This window comes from Xyrauchen texanus, chromosome 13 (genome assembly GCF_025860055.1).
Source record: "Xyrauchen texanus isolate HMW12.3.18 chromosome 13, RBS_HiC_50CHRs, whole genome shotgun sequence".
Classification (NCBI taxonomy): domain Eukaryota; kingdom Metazoa; phylum Chordata; class Actinopteri; order Cypriniformes; family Catostomidae; genus Xyrauchen; species Xyrauchen texanus.
Genome location: NC_068288.1, coordinates 26,782,808 through 26,805,766, shown reverse-complemented (window position 1 = coordinate 26,805,766; position 22,959 = coordinate 26,782,808). Strand labels below are relative to the sequence as shown.

The following is a 22,959-nucleotide window of genomic DNA, read 5'->3' as shown; positions in this document are numbered from 1 at the left end:
CTGGAGGGGCAGCTGTCCCCCTCCACCTTGAAGGCATATGTAGCTGCTTTAGTGGTGCAACACGACGCAGTGGATTGTAAGTCAATAAGGAAGACCGACCTGATAATCAGGTTCCTCAGAGGCACCCCGAGGCTGAATCCTCCAAGGCCACGCCTCTTCTCCTCATGGGATCTCTCCATGGTCCTCTTAGGCACCCCCTTTGAGCTGCTAGACTCAGTCGTGCTGAAAGTCCTCTCCTTGAATACGGCACTGCTGATTGTACTCGCCTCCATCAAGAGGGTTGGGGACCTGTAAGTGTTTTCTGCCTGGTGTACGGTCTGGCAGATTCTCATGTGATCCTGAGACCCCAGGCGGGCTATGTGCCCAAGGTCCCCCTTCAGGGATCAAGTGGTGAGCCTGCAAGTGCTACCCCGGGAGGAGGCAGACCCAACCCTGTCGTTGCTGTGTCCGGTGCATTTGTGTTTTGTCAGTTACGAACAGATAGAGTTTAGTAATATGGAACAACAAGCCGAGTGTATCGCTGGCATATAGCACCCTTTCCCCAACCTTGAGGAGAAATCATGCACTTTTACCCTCAGTTGAGTTCACGAGGTTGTGGACCCAGGAAGTCCTTCTTCTCTAGCCCTGTGGCTCACAAATTCGGTGGAGGAGTTTGCAGCTAGACCCACTACGGGAACTAATATGCCCTGTGCTGGGATAGGTGCTCCACAGAAGCTGCTTACTCTGGTAACCCCCTGTGATGTATTTTCCGTGGTACGGCCTCCCTGTTGGCAGACCAGCGTCTCCCTTGGGCAGAGCCCTCTCTGCCCTCGGCTGACGTGTTTGTAGAGCTCTTCCCCTTCGAGGCAGGACCTACCGCCGCGTCCCTTCCATGTGTGGCTAGTGAGCCCATGTGTGAGCCCATATTGCCACATGTTGACCTCCCCTTTGGGCAGGATATGTTGTCCGCGGTGTCTTTAACCCCTGAAAGAACAGGAATGGAAAAGAACACTTTCCCCTATGCGTATAATAGCAATATATGGCCCCAGATGGATCTAATACTCTGTGGAGAGAAAACATAGAGAGAAAAGGCCTCAGCTGGCACTGATGCACCTGCTATTACGCAAGCAGTAGCTTGCTTGGACCTGCATCAGCAGTTCACGTAACACGGTTCAGCTGTTGTCACTAAATCGGCACAAAATCGAGTGATTGACAGAAGGGGAATGACTTAGTTACTGTCGTAACCTCCATTCCCTGATGGAGAGAATGAGACGTTTTTTCCCTCTTGCTACAATGCTGTACTAGCCACTGAAATGGCCGTAAATTGTCTCGGCTCCTCAGCACAAAACCTGAATGAGAGTGGGCATCCCTTCTCCTTTTATATCCGTATGTCCAGGGGAGTGGCATGCAAATTCCACTCGCCAATTCTCATTGGCCTTTTCTCAAAAGAATAGAGGTGTTCGGGGCTCTCAAGAGCAACCCCTAGTGTCACTACATCAACACAATGTCTCGTTCCCTCCATCAGGGAAAGGAGGTTACGACAGTAACCAAGATGATATATAAAATTTTTAACATTCTTCCAATTAGTAAAAACGTTGGCTTACCTCTCCATTAAGAAAACAGTATAACAGAGCCACAACAAAACCCTGAGACATAATACAGAAAGACAGAACAAACGTCTCAGTGAAGGTGGATTAACAATCGCAGTACACTGTAAAAAGTAAATACATGCACTTGTTAACTAATTAACCTTTCAAAATAACCTTTGTTGATGTAACCTAATGAAGTCTTATCAAGTCATATTTCTGACTTGAATTGTTTTTTCTATACTGCTACTAGTGGACATAAAATCTCATAAAACTCTATTTAATCTTGATCAAATGGCCACTTCTAAATTTTGAATGTCATAAGGCTATGATCCTACATAAAATTTGTAAAAGAAAATTTAAAGATAACCTAAAATGTAATTTCATGCATCATCGAAATAAACTTTAAGGGTTAAATCCGGTAGAGTAGAAATAGCTGTTAGGTAACCATTGTAGGAACCACTTTTTACAGTGCATGTCTTGAATATATTCATATTCAATACATCACTATCAGTTAACATTTTCAGAGATCTATGGTTTGTGAATAATGAATTTAATAGATTTTACACCTGAAAGGGGCCCAGTCCAAGCTCAAGGAAGTGGCGAGCATTCTCTCCTGTGTTCTCTGGCAGGAAGGCAAACACCATGTAGTGCATGCCAAACAGAGGGATAAGGAAAAGAGTAGACTTGGCCAGTCTCCTACAAGAAATCAAAGTTTTCACTACTTCAGATCAGAATCAAACAATGTAGTGTGATGGCTATGACTAGACTAACACTTATAGTGAATAACTCATTGCAATTCATGAATTTAAAATAATAATAGAACTGTAATTAGTTCTGCAGCTTGTTTGCACTCTGAAGCTTGCATGTACTGATCCACAGGCATTAAATAATTATCTGTGCAGCACCAGACATTGCCACTTTTTTATATTAATTAGCAGTTGTTTGCTTTGAATATGTACTTAAGGCCTTACATGAAGTGACTGAAATCATTGCCTCCCATTCCGGGAGACTTTAGCTTCTGCACAAGTATCCGGATCACATTTATGAAGATGAAGAAATTGATCTGCATCAGACAAAGCAGGAATAAGTCAACAAATGCTGGAATTTTTTTTTATATATAATTGCATGTAAACTCACTCTGTTTCACTAGAATTATTACTGTTTGTGATGTTCAAAAATATACTGAAATTGCTAATAGTTAATTGATCATTCATAAACTGAAAAAAAAAATATATATATATTTCTCATTAAATGCTTAAACTATAAATTTGATAATAGCATCTATGACAAGCTGTGGCCTGCCAATTACAACAGAAAAAAATCACTCAGTTTGAATATCTTAAATTTGATTGAACTCGAATTTCATAGAATATTGATGAAATTGATCAATTTGAATATTTATTCAAATAAATTATTGATTTATTGATAACAAAACTCTACCAGGAGGTAGGTAAGGACATACCAGTAGAGACACTGTGATTGGTCCTTTGATGATCCACCAAAAGTAAGCAACATCTGTGTCATCCCAGCACCTTCAATATTCAGAATTCATATGATTTTTTATGAGTAGGCCTGCATAAAATTAGTAACTGTGGAAATTCATAGAGAGCTCTGCAGATTTATCAGTAATTATCCAGTTCTATATATCCCCACCCCTTATGAGTTAGTTTCTTACATGTCCTGGCTAATATAATAATGCTGCATCTCTGTTAAAAATAACACAGATTCCTCTTCACAATTATCAGAAATGAGGAAAAATGTGCAGATTCCTTGTCGGTTGTTTTAAAATTATTATATTTATTATAATATTATTATTACATAAAAATGACTATCAGAAAAGGTGGAAAGTCTACAGAAGTTGTTTAGATCAAGACTGGCTTACCCTCTGTTGTCAAAAAAATTTCTTGCCAGAACCCAAATGGTCAGTATTATTGTTGGTAGACCTATAGGATACAAAAGACACCTGAATGTAAATGGCATAATGGCTGTCAGAAATGACATTTATAAAACATATTTGTTACTATGCCAAATCTTTTTCAAAATGTTTGTAAATAAATTGCTAAAAATACAAGTGGGTAAGCTTTACAATTGTAAACATGCGGTACAAATAACACCTAATTTCATCAAATATTCCTTGCAAAATATTCAGACCCCTGAACAATTATCTCATATTACTGAATTGTATAACGGTTGTGTGATTTAGATCTTAAGAGAAGTTATAAGAAACACACAAGGCACAAAATATTATGGATTTTAAGAGAATCAAAAGTTCTGTTCAATCAAACCAGTTTACTTATTCTCATGTCACTCTGTGTACTTTTTATGTTTATAGCTGTATCATAAGCATTAGTAATGGCAACTCATGGCAAAAGGATTAATTTAAAAAAAAAAGTGTATATATATACATTTTCTAACATATGAAGCAGCAGCCTACTAATAACAGTGTCAAACAGAGATGGCAAATGCAGATTTTTTCTGGTTTGATAAAGAACTTGCTATAGTACCCACTTACCCCAACCAATAAGGATGTACCACCAGAAATACTTCTTCTGTGAGACAAAAGTAAGAGCTAGAAGTGTCTGTAGATACATCCCCTCAACGAGCAGCCAGAAATAGTTAGCCAGTATACTGAACTGGAAGAAAGCCACCGCTGCCTTGCATGCAGTCTGAGGAGGAAGATGTTCAGAGTAATACATTTTTAAGATGTAAGTACCTGTAAGACATTTCTTACACCAACGGTACAAGACTATAGAGAAAAAGTACACATAGTACTGGCAGTTACCACTGCATGTAGTATAGCATGAAAAAAAGGCAAATATTAAAGGTATAGTTCACCAAAAATAATTTTTGTCGTTTACTCTCCCTCATGTCATTCCAAACCCATATGACCTTCTTTCTTCCGAAGAACACAAAAGATGTTAGGTACAATATTAGTCTCAGTCCCTGTTTCCTTTTATTACATCTTTTCTCATTATAATGAAAGTGAATGGTGACTAAGGCTGTACTTCTGCCTAACATCTCCTTTTGTGTTCCATGCAAAAAAGAAAGGCATGTTGGTTTGGATCAACTTGAGGCTGAGTAAATAATGACAGAATTTTCTTTTTGGGGAACCCCAGAGTATAAAATCGAGTGGTGGTGGCGTAGTGGCTAAAGCACAGGGCTGTTAATCAGAAGGTCCTTGGTTCGAACCCCACGGCCAACACCATTGTGTCCTTGAGCAAGGCACTTAACTCCAGGTTGCTCTGGGGGGATTGTCCCTGTAATAATTGCACTGTAAGTCGCTTTGGATAAAAGCGTCTGCCAAATGCATAAATGTAAATGTAAAATAAGAATATGAATTGCAAAAAAAAAGACTGGTTTTGTTGAAGTAAAAAACACATGCTCAGACATTTCAAGAAAACTCAGAGAGTACAAGACATTTTGACAACAAGTTGTGCTGATTAGAAACAGTAAAAATACAATTGTAGTGCAATATGGGCATGGAAGAAGAGTTATTTAAGGAGGCTACTTCAAACGAGGTGTTTGTGAGTTCTAGCAGAGGCAGATCTTGAAAATTGTTTCTTAAGGCACTGGTGAGTTGGCTGTTCTTTTACTGACAGGATCGAGAATGCAGAAAATTCTCAACCAAACAAGAAGTTAAGCAGTGTCAGTATGAGAGAAACTGATGTAATAAGTTTACGGGCCACAAATCTGATGGGGAATTTGAGCTCTGGTGAATTAATTTGGATTTATTAGGGATTTTCTTGGATCAGAATGATGCCATAACAAGCTAATTTACATAAAAAGCATACAGTACAATGCATGGCTTATACTGTACACTGGAAAAACATCTACAGAAATAATACTGTAAATTGGTAACCTGTAATTGTTATCTTAAGGAGCTTTTTCTATCCAATCTAAATGACTTTTGTTGGTGTAACTTAATGCATACAGGTTGATTCAGTGATTTTGAAGAGTGTTAACACTGATCTCGTGTGATCTAATCACAAGTCCACAGCTGTGACAGCCAACGTGAGGCTCAGAAGTGAAACAGTCGGGGTCCAAACACATTTTATATTAACAATTTCATACGACCAATTGCATTCAGTTTTATTTGACGGCCTCCTATGATCATCCCAAACTAACATTAAAGGTCAGAATTGTATGCACATGAACAAGAAAATTTAATTTAGAGCTGTCGTGTGCTTTATTGTGATGACTGGGGTGGTTCAGAAAATTGTCCACTGCTTGTTTCACAGAATGGGCAGATAATGTATTTGGTAACTAATATTTGATTAAATACCATATATATTGTGTGTGTATTGTAAATATTGGAAATATCCACATCCTAAAGCAAGCAATCACGGTACACATATAACACTATATAGAAGAATCTGATCTTTAAGGTGATGTAATTATTTTGATGTTAAAATAGTTTCTCCTATCCCAGTTTAAATATGCAAAGGCGGTCAGGATCCGGCTCTCTAGTTGAGGTTTTGTTGTGTCGGGATCCTGTCACCTGTCTTTCTGTAATTGTCTTTCTGTGTCTTGTGTATCTATTGTCAGGATCTTTCCACTTTGGTTGGTCCTGTTTACAGTTTTTATGACTGGATCCTGCCACTAGTGTTGTGTGAGTGCACTTCCCATTTTTTTCTCATTGCCATGTGCACTTTTGTCTGTGCTGTCTTAAGTGAAACTCCGCCCCCTTGTTTGCACTCTTATTAGTTCGTTAGACTCACCTGCCTGTTCTTGTTACCCTCCTTATTTTCTCTCCTGTTTATTCTCCCTCTGTTCTCTGTCTTTTGTCAGTTCGTCCCTTCTGAGTGTTTTTTTATTAAATAAAGCCCATTATAACACTCTGCACTTGAGTTCTGCCCTTCCTGCTACTAAACCTGACAGAACGAACTGGCCAATACGGGACTCAACGGAGGCATAATGGGCATCTTCCTCTTCCCATCTCCCAGCTAGCAGAGCTCCAGCAGCCTGTGGTTGATCTAGCTCAACCAGCTCTACTCCCTCCGGGAAGGGCAGGGTGATGCCAAAGATTTTGCCTGCGACTTCCTCATTGTGGTGGATGGGCTGGATTTAAATGAAGCTGAACTGAACACAGAGGCCACTCCACTGCAAGCAGCTCTCCTGGTCTTGGTCATGGAGGTCGGTATGCCAGTGGATCTTACCATATGAAACTTGGTTACCACTCTCCTGTGTGTTTGGTCTGCTTACTGTATTTTTCAATACTCTCCCTTGCAGCCGGCGCCAAATCTTACCTTTCCCCTATGGCCGCCACCACCAGACTGACCCTTACCCAGCGGGCAGCACCCAGCCTGATCCCTGCCCAGCAGCCACACCCAGCCTGATCCCTGCCCAGCAGCCGCTACCATCCTTCCCCTCAACCCTGCCCTGAAGCTGCCTGACCACATCCCTTCTCTTGACCAGCCAAGACCCCACCGCCTTCCTGTATCCTCCTCTCTGGCTGCCAGATCCCGTCCCCTTCCTCAAGCCTCCTCCCATGCCGCCAGTCCCCGACCCCTATCTGCACCCTCATTCCAGGCCGCCGGACCATGTCCCCATCCTCAAGCCTCCTCCCAGGCCGCTGGACCCCACCCCCTACCTGGAAACTCCTCCCAGGCAGCCAGACCACACCCCTTTCTGTAGCCTCCTTTTTTCCCCCACCCTCCCTCCCTGGGCTTGTACTGTCTCCAACCCCTGCCTGGTGTGTTCCTCCAGTCCCGTACTGGTCTGTTGCATCAGCTCCACCCTGGTTTTTTGCCCCACCCTGGTCTGTGCCTCCAGCCCTTCCCTGGGCTGTTCGGTATCCTACCTACCTTTTTTTTTTTTAACTACCTGCCTCTACTTTTTTGTTTGTCTTTTTTTCAGGTTGGAACACCTGGAAGTTATCCCGAGGAGAAGTGGTAGTGTCAGGATCCTGTCTCTCTAGCTGAAATTTTGTTGTGTTGGGATCTTGTCACCAGTCTTTCTGTGTTTGTGCCTGTCTTGTGTTTCAGGATCCTACAACTTTGGTTGGTCTTCTTTATAGTTTTTGTGGCTGTTTTATTTGGATTCTTGTCGGTTCCCAGCTCCAGCCCAGCAAGTCATCTGGTTTGTCACCCTGGACTGTTTTTTGATTATTATTATTATTAATAATATTTGTATTTTTTTATTAAATAAAACCCATTTTAACACTCTGCACTTGAGTTCTGCCCTTCCTGCTACTAAACCTGACAGAGACAACTAGAAGTAATTCATTGGTTGATTTCCCTGAAAAGTGTAAACACTGTGGCTCTCGGACACTATCAAAACATTGCAGTTTGTTTGAGAATCCTGATCAGCCTGACATTGCAACATTAGCACAAGTCTGGGCAGGGTACTTGGTGACACTAATGGGGCAGAAATTACAAAATTCTATTTTACAGTTCTGATAATGTACAAACATTCTAATTGTTTGTTTATCTGTCCAGATATTATTTATTTAAAAAATGGTGTCAATACGAATGATGACCATGCGGAGTGATCTGCCTGTGACAGCTGATGAGTCTTACTGTTGACATGAAACAGTGGTCTAGATCCTCATCGGCAAAGAGCACTCCATCTTTGATAAAGATCGCACTGGCTCTCAGAATGAAGGAGGCAAACAGATTAATGTGAATGTAGTTTCTGGTGCAGTGGAACTTCCTTTATTTGGAGGAGAAAAATACATTGCAAAATTATCCAACAAATAGAGACAAAACTTCCATTAATTAAAAGACAGATTAAAAAGGTCTTAAAAGAATAGTTCACCCAAATATGAAAATTCTGTCATTGTTTACTCACCCTCACATCACTGCAAACCAATATGACCAGGCCTGAATCTACACATGAAGAACTCTGCAGAAAACTCCACTTAAGTACATCGTCTGTCATTTACAAAAGTTCTATACATTCCCCAACCCTTTAATCTGTTTTTTTTAATAAATAAATTTATAATATGATTACTCTTTCAACTACCAATAATAGTGCAGTGCTCTACGCACCATAACACATTATACTGTTTAAATTCCTTCCTCACAATTCCACAGATTTTCCCTTAAAATCAGTGCAGAAAATGTGACTTTCTTCTATGGAACTCAAAAAGGTGAATTTTGAAGAATATCCTGAACACAATTTTCCAACTAATGATAATGAATGGGTATGGGGACTGTTCACCTCCAAAATGAAAAATAAATATATAAATAAATCAAGCATATCAAAATGTGGTTGATATATTTGGAAATTTCCAATATTTGAAATTTGGCCATGATATTCTTAATAAATTTACCTTTTGTGTACCACAGAATAAAGTCATTGAAGGTTTCAGAACAATATGAAGGTGAGTAAATGATAACAGAATTTTTCATTTTTTTTTTAAATGTATTTATTTATTTTATGTAATTTGGGTTGAATGCACATTTAATAGTGAAGATCAGTGCAATACCTGAAGGCCGTAAACACAAAGATGGCAGAGATGAGGGAAATCAAAGATGTAGCATAGCCCGCAGTGTACACTTGCCTGAAAGTCGAAAAATATGTGGTCTGGAAAAAAGGGAAAAATGAAAAATAGGAAAAGAACAAAAATAACAAATATCAAATCAATTGTAGAGGAACTTTTGAAGTCTTTTCAGACTTCAACTTTTTAACTTGGTGTACCTCAACATATGTTTGCATTACAATGCCTTCTGAAGTCTTGTAACTGTAACTAGCATTTTTTGACATTGTGCGCACTGGCTATGTTATGCAAGGTGTGCAGTCCAAACAAACAAGTGCATGTGACTGTCATCTGGGAGATATGTTCATCTCACTCCACTGAAGTTTTCTTGCATGACAAATCCATTTGAGACAAAGCTGAACAAATGTCAGCATTAACTGTCAGAACGCAAAAATATTAAAGCTTCAGCATACACAGACCACATTTGACATTCTTAAAAAATTCAGTTCCCTTTCATAGTTCACTTCGTTGCTGCATCAAAGCTGACAAATTGGGAGCATGCAGGTGGTCAAGAGGTCAGAAGCCCTATACAATCACAGAAATGTGTTTAGCTGATGGCGTCTAAGCAACGCCCCAAAAAGGAGATATGTCATTGGCCCTTATAAGCGTCTGCTTGGCTCCATCCTCTCAGATTCTTTTCACTTAAATGGTCTGCACTTATATAGTGCTTTTTTAACCTTAGAGGTTACCAAAGCGCTTTACGCTGTGTCCCAATCACCCATTCACACACATATGCATACACCAATGGTGGCAGAGCTGCCATGCAAGGTGCTAGCCTAACATTGGGAGCAACTTGGGCTTCAGTGACTTGGGGTCCAAGGACACTTCGGAATGTGGAGTCGTGTGGTGCCAACCCTGCGATTAGCAGCAGACCTGCTCTACCACCTGAGCCACAGCATGCACTTAAAAGTGCATAATGAGTGTTTGATGATCTAGACAATTACGCTGAAGTGAGGATTATGTTCTCCCTTTTGAGTGATAACATGTAAGGATTTTGTTGGAAACAGCATACCCTAAAGAGCAAATTTCATGTGCGGCTTCCCGCACTCCACCGAACAGAGGAAAACAACGCGCTTCATCGAGGCTTGTCATTTTCTCACCTCGAGACGCTCTCCCCCGTCAATCCAATTCAATGGCAAGTTCTAATGGAGCTCCATGTGCTTGGACACATTGGGGATTTCGCTCTGAACTTGAAAAGATGGACTCTTTCTTGTGTCTGCCGCAATCCCCCATGCAAAATCGCCATTGTCTGGACATCCTTGAGAGCTGGCGTTCAGCCCATTTTGGTGGCCATTTTCTGGCCAATCTGAGCATAAAACAAACCCTTCAAAGACATTACCCTTCAGAAAGCACTTCAAAGGCAGCTGCCATTAGGAAAAGCAGGTTAAGAGGATTTGGCGTTGGATGGGAGAAAAATAGGCCCTTTTTCCCCCTATTGTCTCTTTCTGTATCATTCTGAAGATGCACATGGATGAGGCAGGCACAGACTCTGCCTCTCCCTCTCCAGTTATATCTCTCTCTCTCTCCTGTTCTCACACTGGATAACCTCATGCATGGAATGGCATCCCCAGGCCTGTGGATCAAAGAGGCAAAAAAAAAATAGCACATTTTCTAACTATGTGATGGTAAACCGATGCGCGGAGAGCTGCGTCAGCACTTCTATTCTCTTGGGGCACTGTCAAAAGATGGCAATTCTTAAGGGAGAAGAGATTAAATCTGCTATCTCTGCCTGTTTATCGAAGGTGACATGAATGTTGCACATGTTGCTCTCTTTAGACTGTGTTGGTTCTGCACACAGTGGGTTTTGCTGTTCTACTAAGCATATCTTGTTAAGTAGTGTTTGTTTGAGTTCACCGCCAGCTCTGTCAGAACTTCTCCATGGTCACCCCCCACAGCTCGTGCTGGGCAAAAAGTCAGTTACGAAATGCTTTGCTTGAGAGGGTGATGGGCAAAGGCTCTGTGCCCTCTTCTACAAATTAAGGTTCACACCCTCCCTGCATGTATGTGTCTCACCATCTAAGTGCTGGGAGATCATATCAGTGCTGCTCAGATGTCTTCCGGTCCAGTCTTCCGGCCTGACAAAGCCCACCTGATGTTTTTTTGGGTTCAGGAAATTAATTCTCTCTTGCTAAAAAGGGCATTAGAGGAAATTCCTCCTTTTCAGAGGGCGAGTCCTCCTTCTAATGAAATGTCGCTTCAGTTTTGTTCATGCACAAACAAATAATGTTGAAATTCCAGTCACAGGACAGATTTTCTTGCTTTCTCATATTCGCTTTTGGGTGCAAATCGTATCAATTTTGCGTCCTTCCATTCGGTCTTGCTTTGGACTGCACACATTCACAAAATGCATGAATGCAGCTCTGGACCCTCTGAGGCTCCAAGGCATTAATATTTTGAATTACCTCGACGATTGGTTGGTGTTAGTCCACTTTGAGAGAGAACTTGCCATAGAATTGGATAGACAGGGGAGAGAAAATAGCTGTTTCTATGCTTTGGAGACCGCAACAGAGGGTTTTCGGTCACTAAGTAGTCTAATTGGCTTGTGGTTGCTACAAAGGCTCATGCCTCTTAAAGAAAATCTGAGAGGTTGGAGCCAAGTGGACACTAATAAGGAGCCTGTGATGTAGCTCCGTTTTGGGGGTCACATAAGTGCCATCAGCCAATAAAACTGGTGTGATTTTATAGGGCTTCAGATCTTGTGACCACCTGAGTGTTCTCAATGCATCAGCTCTGATGCATTGTCTTAATCCCTACTCAGAGAACCAGGTTTACATATGTAACCGTGACATATTCTGATAGATTTCTGGATTTGGTCTTAATCTAGACTTCATGAAACATGTTCAATCTCACCTGTAAGGTATTATGTATTAAATGTTATGGATGTCATATTTAACCAGCAAATTATTTTTTCTTATTCTAGAGTTTGCTATTTCTGTCATGGCTTAAAGTGCATTAAATTATAAATGGCAAATTATAAAAGCAGGTCATCCTGTTCTGGGATTATAGCAAATATGACTAATTATACTTCAAGTGCATCTATAACCCAATCTATAATGCCTCTTCCCCTGATGCAGGCACAGGTGAAACTCATTGTCAAAATAGAGTTTAAGTGGTTGAGATTAAGTGGTTAAATTTAGCACACAGGAGAGAGCATTATGTTCTTTTCTGACTAATTCAACCACTTAATTAGTTTGTTCACATCAGGAACATGCTCCTTCATTAGACTTGGACCACTTGTTTGTGTATGTGTGCTGAATATTATCATATCATCTCATTCAAAGCATTGTCTCCATTCTCATTACCATTTGACTGTGGTCTACTGCTACAAAAAACAAAGATAATATAAATGGCAGAACGAGGACAGGAGAAGAGAGGTAGCGAAATTCCTTGTTTGAATGGAGTAAAAACAAATGTGTGGGTAATATGAATATAAATTGCTCCTGTCCACTCTTAATAAAAGTGGTCTTTCAAGGTTTTAAAAACCCTGAGTGTGAGAGATGTTTTCAAAAAGTTGTGCAGCCATTTACTTTCCTTCATGTTGTTCCTAAACCATATGACTTTCACACTTCCATGAAACATAAAAGGTGATTCAAAAAAGAAAAAATACCCAGGCTGCTCTTTTTCATATAATGAAAGTAAATAGGAACTAAGACTGTCAAGGTGCAAAATGACAGAAAAAAAGCACCATAAAAGTATTATAAAAGTAGTTTTTACAGCTTGTGTGCTATAGTCCAAGTCTTCTAAAGCAATGGAGTACTTTTGGAGAAAGAAACCAAAATGTTATTCATACATTTTAAAATGGACCAAAAAATATGTATGGTTCTAATGTGTTTTGTGACCAAAAATCATTGATATTAATGGCGTCATAAATTATTTGAGTGAAAGTGGAGGGGAAATTTCTCAGTGAATAACAACTAATATTTCTGTCTGTTCTTATCGTAAGGCTTTTGAATACTTTGAATATAGCACACATGTTGTATAGATTAATTTAATGATACGAATTTGGTGCTTTTTGGTCATTTTGGATCTCAAAAGCCCTAGTCCCTTTTCACTTTCAATATATGGAAAAGAGCGACCAAGATATTGTTTTTTAAATTCACCCTTTGTGTCCCACGGAAGAGAAAAAGTCATAATTGATCGGAAAAACATGAGGGTGAGTAAATGATGCCAGAATTTTTGGGTGAATTAGTAAATCTAGATTTGATAGAAAGGCAGTGGCTAACCAAAATCCGAAAGTAGTTCTTTAAGTTTCTTTAAACTCAAAAGAGCAGTTACAGAAGCACAAAATAAACACAATGTTCAGGTGAAACAGCTGGTGGATAAGTTTTTCTGAGATGTGTTGGTGATAAACAGCATGAAATAAACTAATAACATTTTTCACCTCAGTCTCTGATTCCACATCCTCCACAATCTTGCAAGCATTCTCATAGGATGGATAGGTTTCTGTCCAACCATCCTTGGTGCAATTTCTCAGTATGTAACCTGGATTAAAATAGTAAAACAACTGTAACTGTAAAAATAATTTCCTAATACAAAATTGCCAAAAATAAACTAAAATACAAATTAACAATAGCTGGGTCATTCTACAAAATGGGTGCCATTTATATACCTCTTTTACATGATTAGAGGCATTAACATATTAAATGACATTAACCATAAATATCCAGTGGTGGAAAGTACTTAAGTAAAAGTACTGCTTCTGTCAAAATAATTTACTTGAGTAAAAGTAGAAGTACTGAGAAATATTATGACTCAAGTTAGAGTAAATAAGTAGTTTCCTCTAAAACTACTCAAGTAATTATGTTACACGTTACTTTATGAAAATTATATTATATATTAAATATACACTTCCATTTTTAGAACACGAAGACATTTTTGTTCTTGAAAGAAATTGATGCTTCCTTTCACCAAGGAAGCATTAAATTGATCAAAATCTGCCAAATCATTCATTGCAAATTATTATTATGGTTTGAAATAATTGTTTTAAGTGGTATTTATTCCATTTGGTTTTTTGTTCCCATTTTGGTTTTAAAAATAGGAAAAAGAAACAAATTTCTCCTGAAATTCTATTTTCTCATAAAGTCTATTGATTTAGGGATATGAAATATATTCCATGCATTACTGCATTGATCAAATAATCTCTAACCAGGATAGAGAGGGAAGTGGACGGCCCAAACAGACAAAGTAATTCAGTCTCTAGTTTGAGAAACAGACTAAACTAAACTAGCAGTTTCTAAATGCCAAAAACATTTATTTAAATAGAAATAGCCATTTGTAACATTCTAAATGTCTCTAAATTGTCTCTAAACTACATAATGTGCATTGACTGAAACACATTCCAATTTCAAATGTATTCTCATTCACAAATGTCAAAGTATTTTGGAAATTAAGTTAATATACTGTACAAAACTAATATAATGCAATATCACAGAGGAATTTTATCCTCTATGATATTACAGCAATTATACAGATATGGAATTATATTATTAAGAAAACTGTTATCAAATCCTACATGCCAACTGAATAAAATAAGGCCTAAATAAACATTTCACACAGTGTTTAGTGAGAGATATGATTGATTTAAACATTAAAAGTGGTTGTTCTGAATATATATTATTGCATTACATGTGTAATAATAAAGTCTTAATTAACATTATGGTTATTTAACATATTGAGATATTATTATTAAGCCAATTGTAACATTTGGTTACATTATATCTCTCATGATCTCTCATACCTTCTTTATAGAACATCCATCACTTGTGAACTTTTGGCCTCTAGTGGGTGAGGCTTTTCAGACAGATAAACAGCATTACAGGTCAGGGAAGTACAATACTATACAGCACCGTGAGCAAGACTTACACACTAGGACAGTTTATTTTGAACAAGAGGGGCGAACGGTTACGGAATTTATCAAGGGAGAGCAATACCAAACTGATGCAGATTGATAGAAGCGGAGAGCCCGTCTGTGTGCGCGATGCTGGGAGGAACCGGATGGCAGGAAAAAAATTAATGTTCAGTGAAAAGTCAAAAGAAGTTCACAATGTATGTAATTGTAACTATATCAGATATTATTAATGAAAAAAAGGAACTTGTTGCATGGACATTGTTTGCCAACATATTTCTAATTTCTGGGATATTTTTGTCAATTTCGAGTCTCCATTACAGTTTTTTTTATGACCACTATGACAATTGTTTCAACACTTTTAACCATTTTCCTAAACTCTTAACACAGTTAGCACAACATCCATCTGTGTAGGCTATACAATTAACACATTTCTTGTTGCTTTGACAAAAATGCATACAGTTAACACAACTTTAAAATGCTTGAACTTTTACATAAAAGCTCAACCAAGACCTAAAAAATCTGTTTTTACTGCCAAAATTACAAATGCTTTCACACTGTATGTCAGAACAGATAACATCATGTCCTAAACCTAACTTATAGGCTAAAGTCAAAGTGAACAGCTGTTCATATTGTGAATTGAAACACAAATATATACCCTGTATTTTATTCTATTGCTACTGAGAAACAGCTGATTAAAGTTCTGCAAATAAATCACAAATGATTCCCATCAAGGAAACACACTCAGGTGTTGAGGTTCTTTCAATCACATGACCATATGGTATACAGTAAAAGAGGACCTCTTTGGGCTGATCTTGTGTGGAAAAGGAACAATATAGAGCAACAAAAAGAAAGTAAGAAAAATGCCTGCACGAGGGAGAGGAAGACGAGTACCAGGACAAGGGAGATGAAGACAAGTACCAGGACAAGGGAGATGAAGACAAGTACCAGGACAAAAGAGAGGAAGATGAGTACAGGACAAGGGAGAGGAAGGCGACAAGGGCAAGGGCAAGGGAGAGGAGTTAGAATGCGTGGTGGCATTCAAAGAAGGGCCAGAGCTAGGGTAACAGATGAAATAAGAGCTACTATCATAGACCATGTCATAAACCACAGGCTATCATACAGCATACAGAGAGGCTGGTGAACGAGCACAGCCAAATCTCAGCCAGGACACAGTGGCATCCATTTTCCAGATTTTTTGAGAAATCAACAGGTAGGATATTGAACAAGGGCTTCATATATTACAGTGACTGTATGCCTCCGGTCTCCAATATGCAACTGTATTTTGTCTCTCTAGCTAAACACCCGAATGAGCACAAATTAAACAACTTTACAAAGTTCATTTTGAAAGGAATGGTGAGTACACCAAAGAACTCCTTCGCCAATACGTCCAGATAAGGTTATGCAATACAGTCATTATTGTACTATACATTGTGTGTCTTGCAGTAAACTACTCTATAAACCTGGAGTACAGTAGGACATACAGTAGGTATACAGCAAAGCATTTACACACACTGTGTCATGGATTTGGAGGCCAATCAAATCCCACATGAAATTGCGGAAGAAATGCAATTGGCAAAATGGCCACAGTTGCCGTGCCGGGCCAGTGAGGAGCCAACATCACCATGTGCGCCGCAATCTCCAACAACGTTTCACTCCTGCATAAATGTGAGATTGGCCCCTACAACACCGACCGCCTTCTCCTGTTTTTAGAAGACCTGCACGAAAGACTGATGCCAGAGGTAGAAAGCGGACAGGTGGGAGACCACTTGCCAATATATGTGATTACATGGGACAATGTGGCATTCCACCATTCCCGTGCAGTCACAGCCTGGATTGACGCCTTGCCAGAGAAGATATCAGGTGTTATCTGGATGAGAACATGACATTGTGGCCAAATGCAGAAGACCAGGTAGATTTGAAGATTCATTTTTTACATTCTTCAGTGGATTTTTCTGTTTGTATATTTTGTATTTTCACATAATACATTTGTATTATCTTGCAAATGTAATGTCCTGTTGCAAATAAAGCCTATAGTGCAACAATTCTGTCTTCTTTTTTTCATAAACCATGCATTCTTTAAAGCTACTCTGAGATGGGTCATTCATTTTTGGAATTTAATTTCTGCAGCAAAAGAAACAAAATGCATGTATTTACTAAACCCAACAAAACAAAAATGTAGAGATGGTTCAAAAGAAACTGCAGTGCAAAACACAATCTATGATCAAAACAATTTATTGTATACTGTATAAGGGCAGACCTGACACATATAAAATAATGCAATTTCTGTAATTCTATCTGATGTTAGTGTGTGATGTTCCTGTTGGAAGAGAACATGTGTTAGAGTTCTGAAATAATTATTTGATTTTGAGACATGTTTGCAGTGTTTTGGTAGACATAGTGTATTGTATTTTTTGAAAAGTAGTGTTGGAGTTTAAATTACAAATACAAAGAATGATTTTGAGCATGAAATGAACCGTTTTGCCAATAGTGTGTTGTAGGTGTGTTGTGCATTAAGAGTTTAGGGAAATTGTTAAAAGTATTGAACAAATTGTCATAGCGATTGTAAAAAAACTGTAATTTCCGAAACAATTGGCATTGTATCTTTCTAAGGTTTTAAAATGTTTGTTTTTGACATATAGTATCAAGTAAACAAACTACATTGTGTTAATACTTGACACAGTTAAAACATTGCCTACCTTAAAAACATGTGAAGTTTGATCAGTGGTTAAACGTGTTCAGATGGTTCCCTCGTACCTGAATGAACGGCTCCTTTCCAGAATAAAATGAAATATGCAGAAAATCACAGTATTACAGTTCTTGTATAGTGACAGGGCAGAAAGTCTTGGAGAAGCTAGAGAAGAGAGGACACCAGAGGCAGTTTATAAAGGCTGCTCATGATGCTGTGCCCTGTGGTCTTCCATCATGCCCCACACAGCACGTTTTAGTTTATAAACAGATTTAGCGCTTATAACTTGCCTATTTCTTCTTTTTCAAAAAAATTCTGAATATTATGGTTTTTTTTTGTACTTTGTAATTGTGGTGAAACAAACTGTAGTGAAGTTGAATACTTACTGAAAACTTTTAATCAACTCAAGTGAAAGTACTGTTATTTATTTGTACTTAAAAAAAGTAGAAACATTTGAAAAAGGTACTCAATACTTTAATGAGCGTAATTGTAATTCATTAATTTCCTCCTATGTAAATAGCTGATGCCAACTTTTAAACACATCAGCAAAAATCAAGTAACCTTAATTTATATAGCCTATTTTTGTATTGTTTATCACAATGTGCAACTACACACATTTTGAAAATAACAAAATATATGGAAAAAATAATGTCTGTCTTGTGTGAATGATGTGAAAAGGTCAACTATGATGTAACAATACTATTGTACAGTAAAATAGCAATAATAAGTAGATATTTAAATAATAAATAAATAACAGATTTAAGTAATTTTTCTAAGCACTTTGTAGTTCCCCGTCTGTCACTCACTCGACGTTGTGCCCATTGTAGTGACACTAGGGGCTTCTTTCGAGAGCCTCGGTTACCTCTGAATATGAGAAAAGGCAAATTAAAAATTGGTGAACATAATTTGCTTGTCCCACCCACAAACATATGGGTACAAAAGGCGGGGATCGTGCATCTGTTCAGTCAGATAATTTCTTCGGTGCCGAGCGGTTGTGTGATCTGCGAGCTGAGAAATTCACTACTGATCCACTCACCTCTAGAGCATTGCTGTTGGATTCTACGGCGCATTACCAGTGGCTTTCTCCCTTCTCTGCATGCTAGAGCATTCCTGAAAACCTGAAAAAATTACTTAGGACATTATTTTAGGAAGGTGACGATATGAGACCGCTTCAGCACTGGCTTCAGACGCGACTCGTGAGATGGGCATGGCGCCATGGCACATATTGTGTGATCTTCACCCCCCTCTGCTGTCAGTTATTCAAACCTTGGACAGACCTCTGTTTTCTGCGGACAGGAGTCCCGCAACAGCAGGTGTCCAGACGCATCGTGGTCACCACAGATGCCTCCAAACAGGGTTAGGGTGCTATGTGCAATGGGCACGCAGCCGCCAGTTCCTGGACAGGCCCACGGTTACATAGGCACATCAACTGCCTAGAGTTGCTGGCTGTATTACTTGCCCTGAACAGGTTTCTCCTGCTGATCCGAGGCAAGCACGTCTTGAGACGTCAGGGAGGATGAGGAAAAAGTCACTCTAGTGGCCTCCTACTGGCCCACTCGGACTTGGATCTCGGATCTCATGATCCTCGCGACAGCACCAACCTGGCAAATCCAGACATATCCGGTTCATCAAGTTTTTATGTGTCTATGAATTGCAGATGGCCTCAACACTTCAGGTCTCATTTAATACTGCTAGAAAATCCAGTCAAAACTCTAAAAGTTCCAACAAACTCCTCATGCTTGCTGGACAGTTTATTTTGTAATCAGACAGAGGAACAGCTGGTTCTCAGTTCACTGCTCAAATGAACCATATTTCCATCTCCTCCTGAGAAGGAGGATCCTCCACGTCTGGCCCCTGGATGGGATGCAGAAGATCTAAGTGGTCTACCGCCAGCTGTCGTAGACACGATCAACCAAGCCAGAGCTCCCTCAACTAGGCATTTTTACGAACTAAAGTGGCGTCTGTTCGCAAATTGGTGTTCTTCTCGATCTGAAGACCCGCAGAGGTGCACAGTCAGGTCAGTGTTCTCATTCCTCCACCTTGAAGGTGTATGTAGCCACTATATCGGCCCACCATGATGCAGTGGACAGTAAGTTCCTTAGGAAGCATGACTTTATTATCAGGTTTCTAAGAAGCACCCGGAGGTTGAATCCCCCCAGGCCATGCCTGTTCCCCTCATGGGATATCTCCGTGGTCCTCACAGGCCTTCAGAGAGCCCCCTTTGAGCCGCTAGAATCAGTCAAGCTAAGGGCCCTCTCCCAGAAGACGGCCCTCCTGATTGCGCTTGCTTCCATCAAGAGGGTTGGAGACCTGCAAGCGTTCTCTGTCAGCGACACTTGCTTGGATTTCGGTCCAGCAGATGCTCATAACATCCTAAGACCTTAACCGGGTTATGTACCCAAGGTTCCTACGACCCCTTTCAGGGACCAGGTAGTGAACCTGCAAGCGCTGCCCCAGGAGGAGGCAGACCCAGCCTTATCATCGCTGTGTCCAGTACGTGCTTTGCGTACACAGAGCTTTAGATGCTCTGAGCAGCTCTTTGTTTGCTTTGGCGGACAATGGAAAGGGAACGCTGTCTCCAAACATAGGCTTTCCCACTGGGTTGTCATCACCATCGCATTGGCCTATCGGTCCCAGGTTGTGCCAGCCCCCTTGCGGGTTCGAGCACACACTACAAGGAGTGTGTCATCCTCTTGGGCACTGGCCAATGGCACCTCCCTAGCAGATATCTGTAGATCAGCGGGCTGGGCAACACCCAATATCTTTGCGAGATTCTACAATCTCCAGGTTGATTCGGTCTCATCCCTTGTTTTGTCAGATCCGAGCAAGTAGAACTCGGTAACACAGAACCGCTGACCGGGTGTACCACTTGCGCATAGCACCTTTCCCTCCACTGAGGCGAACATGTGTGCTTTTACTCCCTGGTGAGCCCTCAAACTTGCGCTCCCTGGATGTTCTTCCTCCCCAGCCCTCTGGCTCGCGAATTCAGAGGAGGAATTCTCGACCAGACCCACAATGGGTACTAATTTCTCTGTACTGGAATAGGTGCTCTATAGGTGCTGGTTATCACGGTATCCCCTGTGATGTATTTTCGCGATAAGGTCCCCCTGTCAGGGGGACCCGTGTCTCCCTTGGGCAGCCCCCCCTTCCTCGGTTGCCATGTTTGTAGAGCACCTCACTCATTAGGCAGGACCTACCACCGCGCCACTTCCAAGTCTGGCGTAACATGCTCATGTGAAGTATTTTGCCACATATTCACCTCCCCAGACTGGGCAGGATGTGGTCTCCGCTGGGTCTTTTCCCCTGAAAGAATAGGACTGTAAAATAACTCCTTCCCCGATGCATGTTATAGCTAGATGGCCCCAGCCACATCTAACACTCTATGAGGAGGAACATAGAGAGAGAAGAGGCTCCCATGCCTGTAACGTCACTTCTTCCCACCCCTCAACGAAAAATCGTGGTCGGATGCCGGGAACCTAATAAAAACAATATGACGTCTTAGTGGGGCATTGGGGAAGGTTATATGCAGTCTGATGCTCCTGCTCCTTTGGCATGCAACAGCTTTCTTGCACCGGCATCAGCAGATCGCGTAACACGGTTCAGCGTAAGTGGCGTTATTTAAAGGGACTCCTAATGTCACTACAATCGACACAATGTCGAGTGAGTGACAGACGGGGAATGTCTAGGTTACTATTGTAACCCCCGTTCCCTGATGGAGGGAATGAGACGTTGTGTCCCCCTTGCCACAACACTGTACCAAGCCACTGTAACAAACATTATTCTCGGCTCCTCAGTGCAGAACCTGACTGAACAGATGCACGATCCCTGCGTTTATACCCATATGTCCGGGGGTGGGACATGCAAATTCTGTTAAGCAATTTTTCATTGGCCTTTTCACATATTCAGAGGTAATCGAGGCCCTCGAAAGAAGCACCTAGTGTCACTACAATCAACACAACGTCCGCATTCCCTCCATCAGGGAATGGGGGTTACAATAGTGTGAAAAAGATAAATATTCATGCACTTTTTAAAAAGAAATCATCACTTCCCATCAGCAGCAGTATGCACCTGTAACGTAATCACATTGGCATGTTCACCAGAGAACTGACGCATGTGCAACACACATGGAAGAGCAGCACTGTTTACAACTGAGGAGGAGGAGGAGCGCTGTATAGAAGCTTTGTTGGTTTTGGTTTAGATCTGTTTTTATATCTGTGTGTTTTTCACAATGGTGTGTTTGTGTGCTTATCCTGGATGTGTCAACCAAGAGAAAAATGTGAGATTATGTCCGCAACATGCCACAGACTACACCTCACATAAGAGACTATGTGAACTCTGCCCTCCCATGAACGCGCATACTGCTGCTGACAGGAAGTGATGACTTATAGTTAAAAAGTACTTAAATATTGATAATTATTTGTATGGATGACGTTTATGCTGACCGTCTGTGCATTTTGTAGCTTCAAATTTCTGATCACCATCCTACTAAGCTGATATATTTTTCTTTTTTTCTTCAAATTTGTTTTGCTAAAGAAATTAAGTCATACACACCTGGGATATAATGAGGGTGAGTAAATTATGAGAACATTTTCATTTTGGGGTGATCTAACCCTTTAAAGTGTAATAATGTCAATCCTGTTATATTTCTAAAAAGTATAATTATGACCCATAAAATAACAAAATAAAAATTTTGACGAGATGGCACAATGCAATTTGTAAACACTTAGACACTTAAGATATTACAGAAATGTTCTTTACAAATCACCATATTAAATTGAAAAAGGCACCTATCTCATAAAATGACCAAACTGATACTTACATTGAAATGCTTTTAACAGATACAACAAGTCAACTATGAAATTAGTTTCAAAATACATATTTCGCTAGTTGCAGATTTTATGCCAAAATATGAAATGTTCTGTGAAATAAATTCAGCAATAAGCTCAAAATCCTTGTGTCTCATAACCTTAAATAAAACAGAGTGTACCAGAATGACACTGTCTCTGCTACAGTAATCCACTAAGGCCTTTCCTTTCAGTAGAATTGCATTGCAAAGGGATTATGTTTTTTATTAGTCTGCTTATAGGCATAACTTTGTTGTTGTTCATGTTACGCAGATACAAAGATGGAGAGCACCTATGGAAGTTGTGATCTCTCAGGGTCATACGCTGTGGTTTTATCAGTTTGTGGCTTATATCACAAGCATATAGTATGATGAAGAGATTGTCCCCTGCAGTCTATATAGACACAATGCAGTAGACAGCTACAGAAATAGTGTGTGGATTTGCAATGGAAATCCGCCATACTGCTGTAATATTTTTTGCCTCAGAAATTGAAATGGAACATGCAAAAAGAAAAAAACGGAGTGGTGAGAACA

The 22,959-nt window shown here is 40.1% G+C and overlaps 1 protein-coding gene across 1 annotated transcript in view; it reads right to left on the bottom strand.

The window, feature by feature from the left end:
- Positions 1-22,959, bottom strand: part of ghrhrb (growth hormone releasing hormone receptor b) — a 63,902-nt gene that overhangs the window by 8,333 nt on the left and 32,610 nt on the right. Inside the window, exons 4-12 of the mRNA XM_052140885.1 lie at positions 13,430-13,530; positions 8,998-9,095; positions 8,087-8,219; positions 4,081-4,234; positions 3,451-3,511; positions 3,031-3,100; positions 2,540-2,631; positions 2,135-2,264; positions 1,584-1,625 (exon numbers count right to left, since the gene is read on the bottom strand). Of these exons, the coding sequence (XP_051996845.1) occupies positions 1,584-1,625; positions 2,135-2,264; positions 2,540-2,631; positions 3,031-3,100; positions 3,451-3,511; positions 4,081-4,234; positions 8,087-8,219; positions 8,998-9,095; positions 13,430-13,530 (881 nt within the window). The remainder of the gene's footprint in view (positions 1-1,583; positions 1,626-2,134; positions 2,265-2,539; positions 2,632-3,030; positions 3,101-3,450; positions 3,512-4,080; positions 4,235-8,086; positions 8,220-8,997; positions 9,096-13,429; positions 13,531-22,959) is intronic.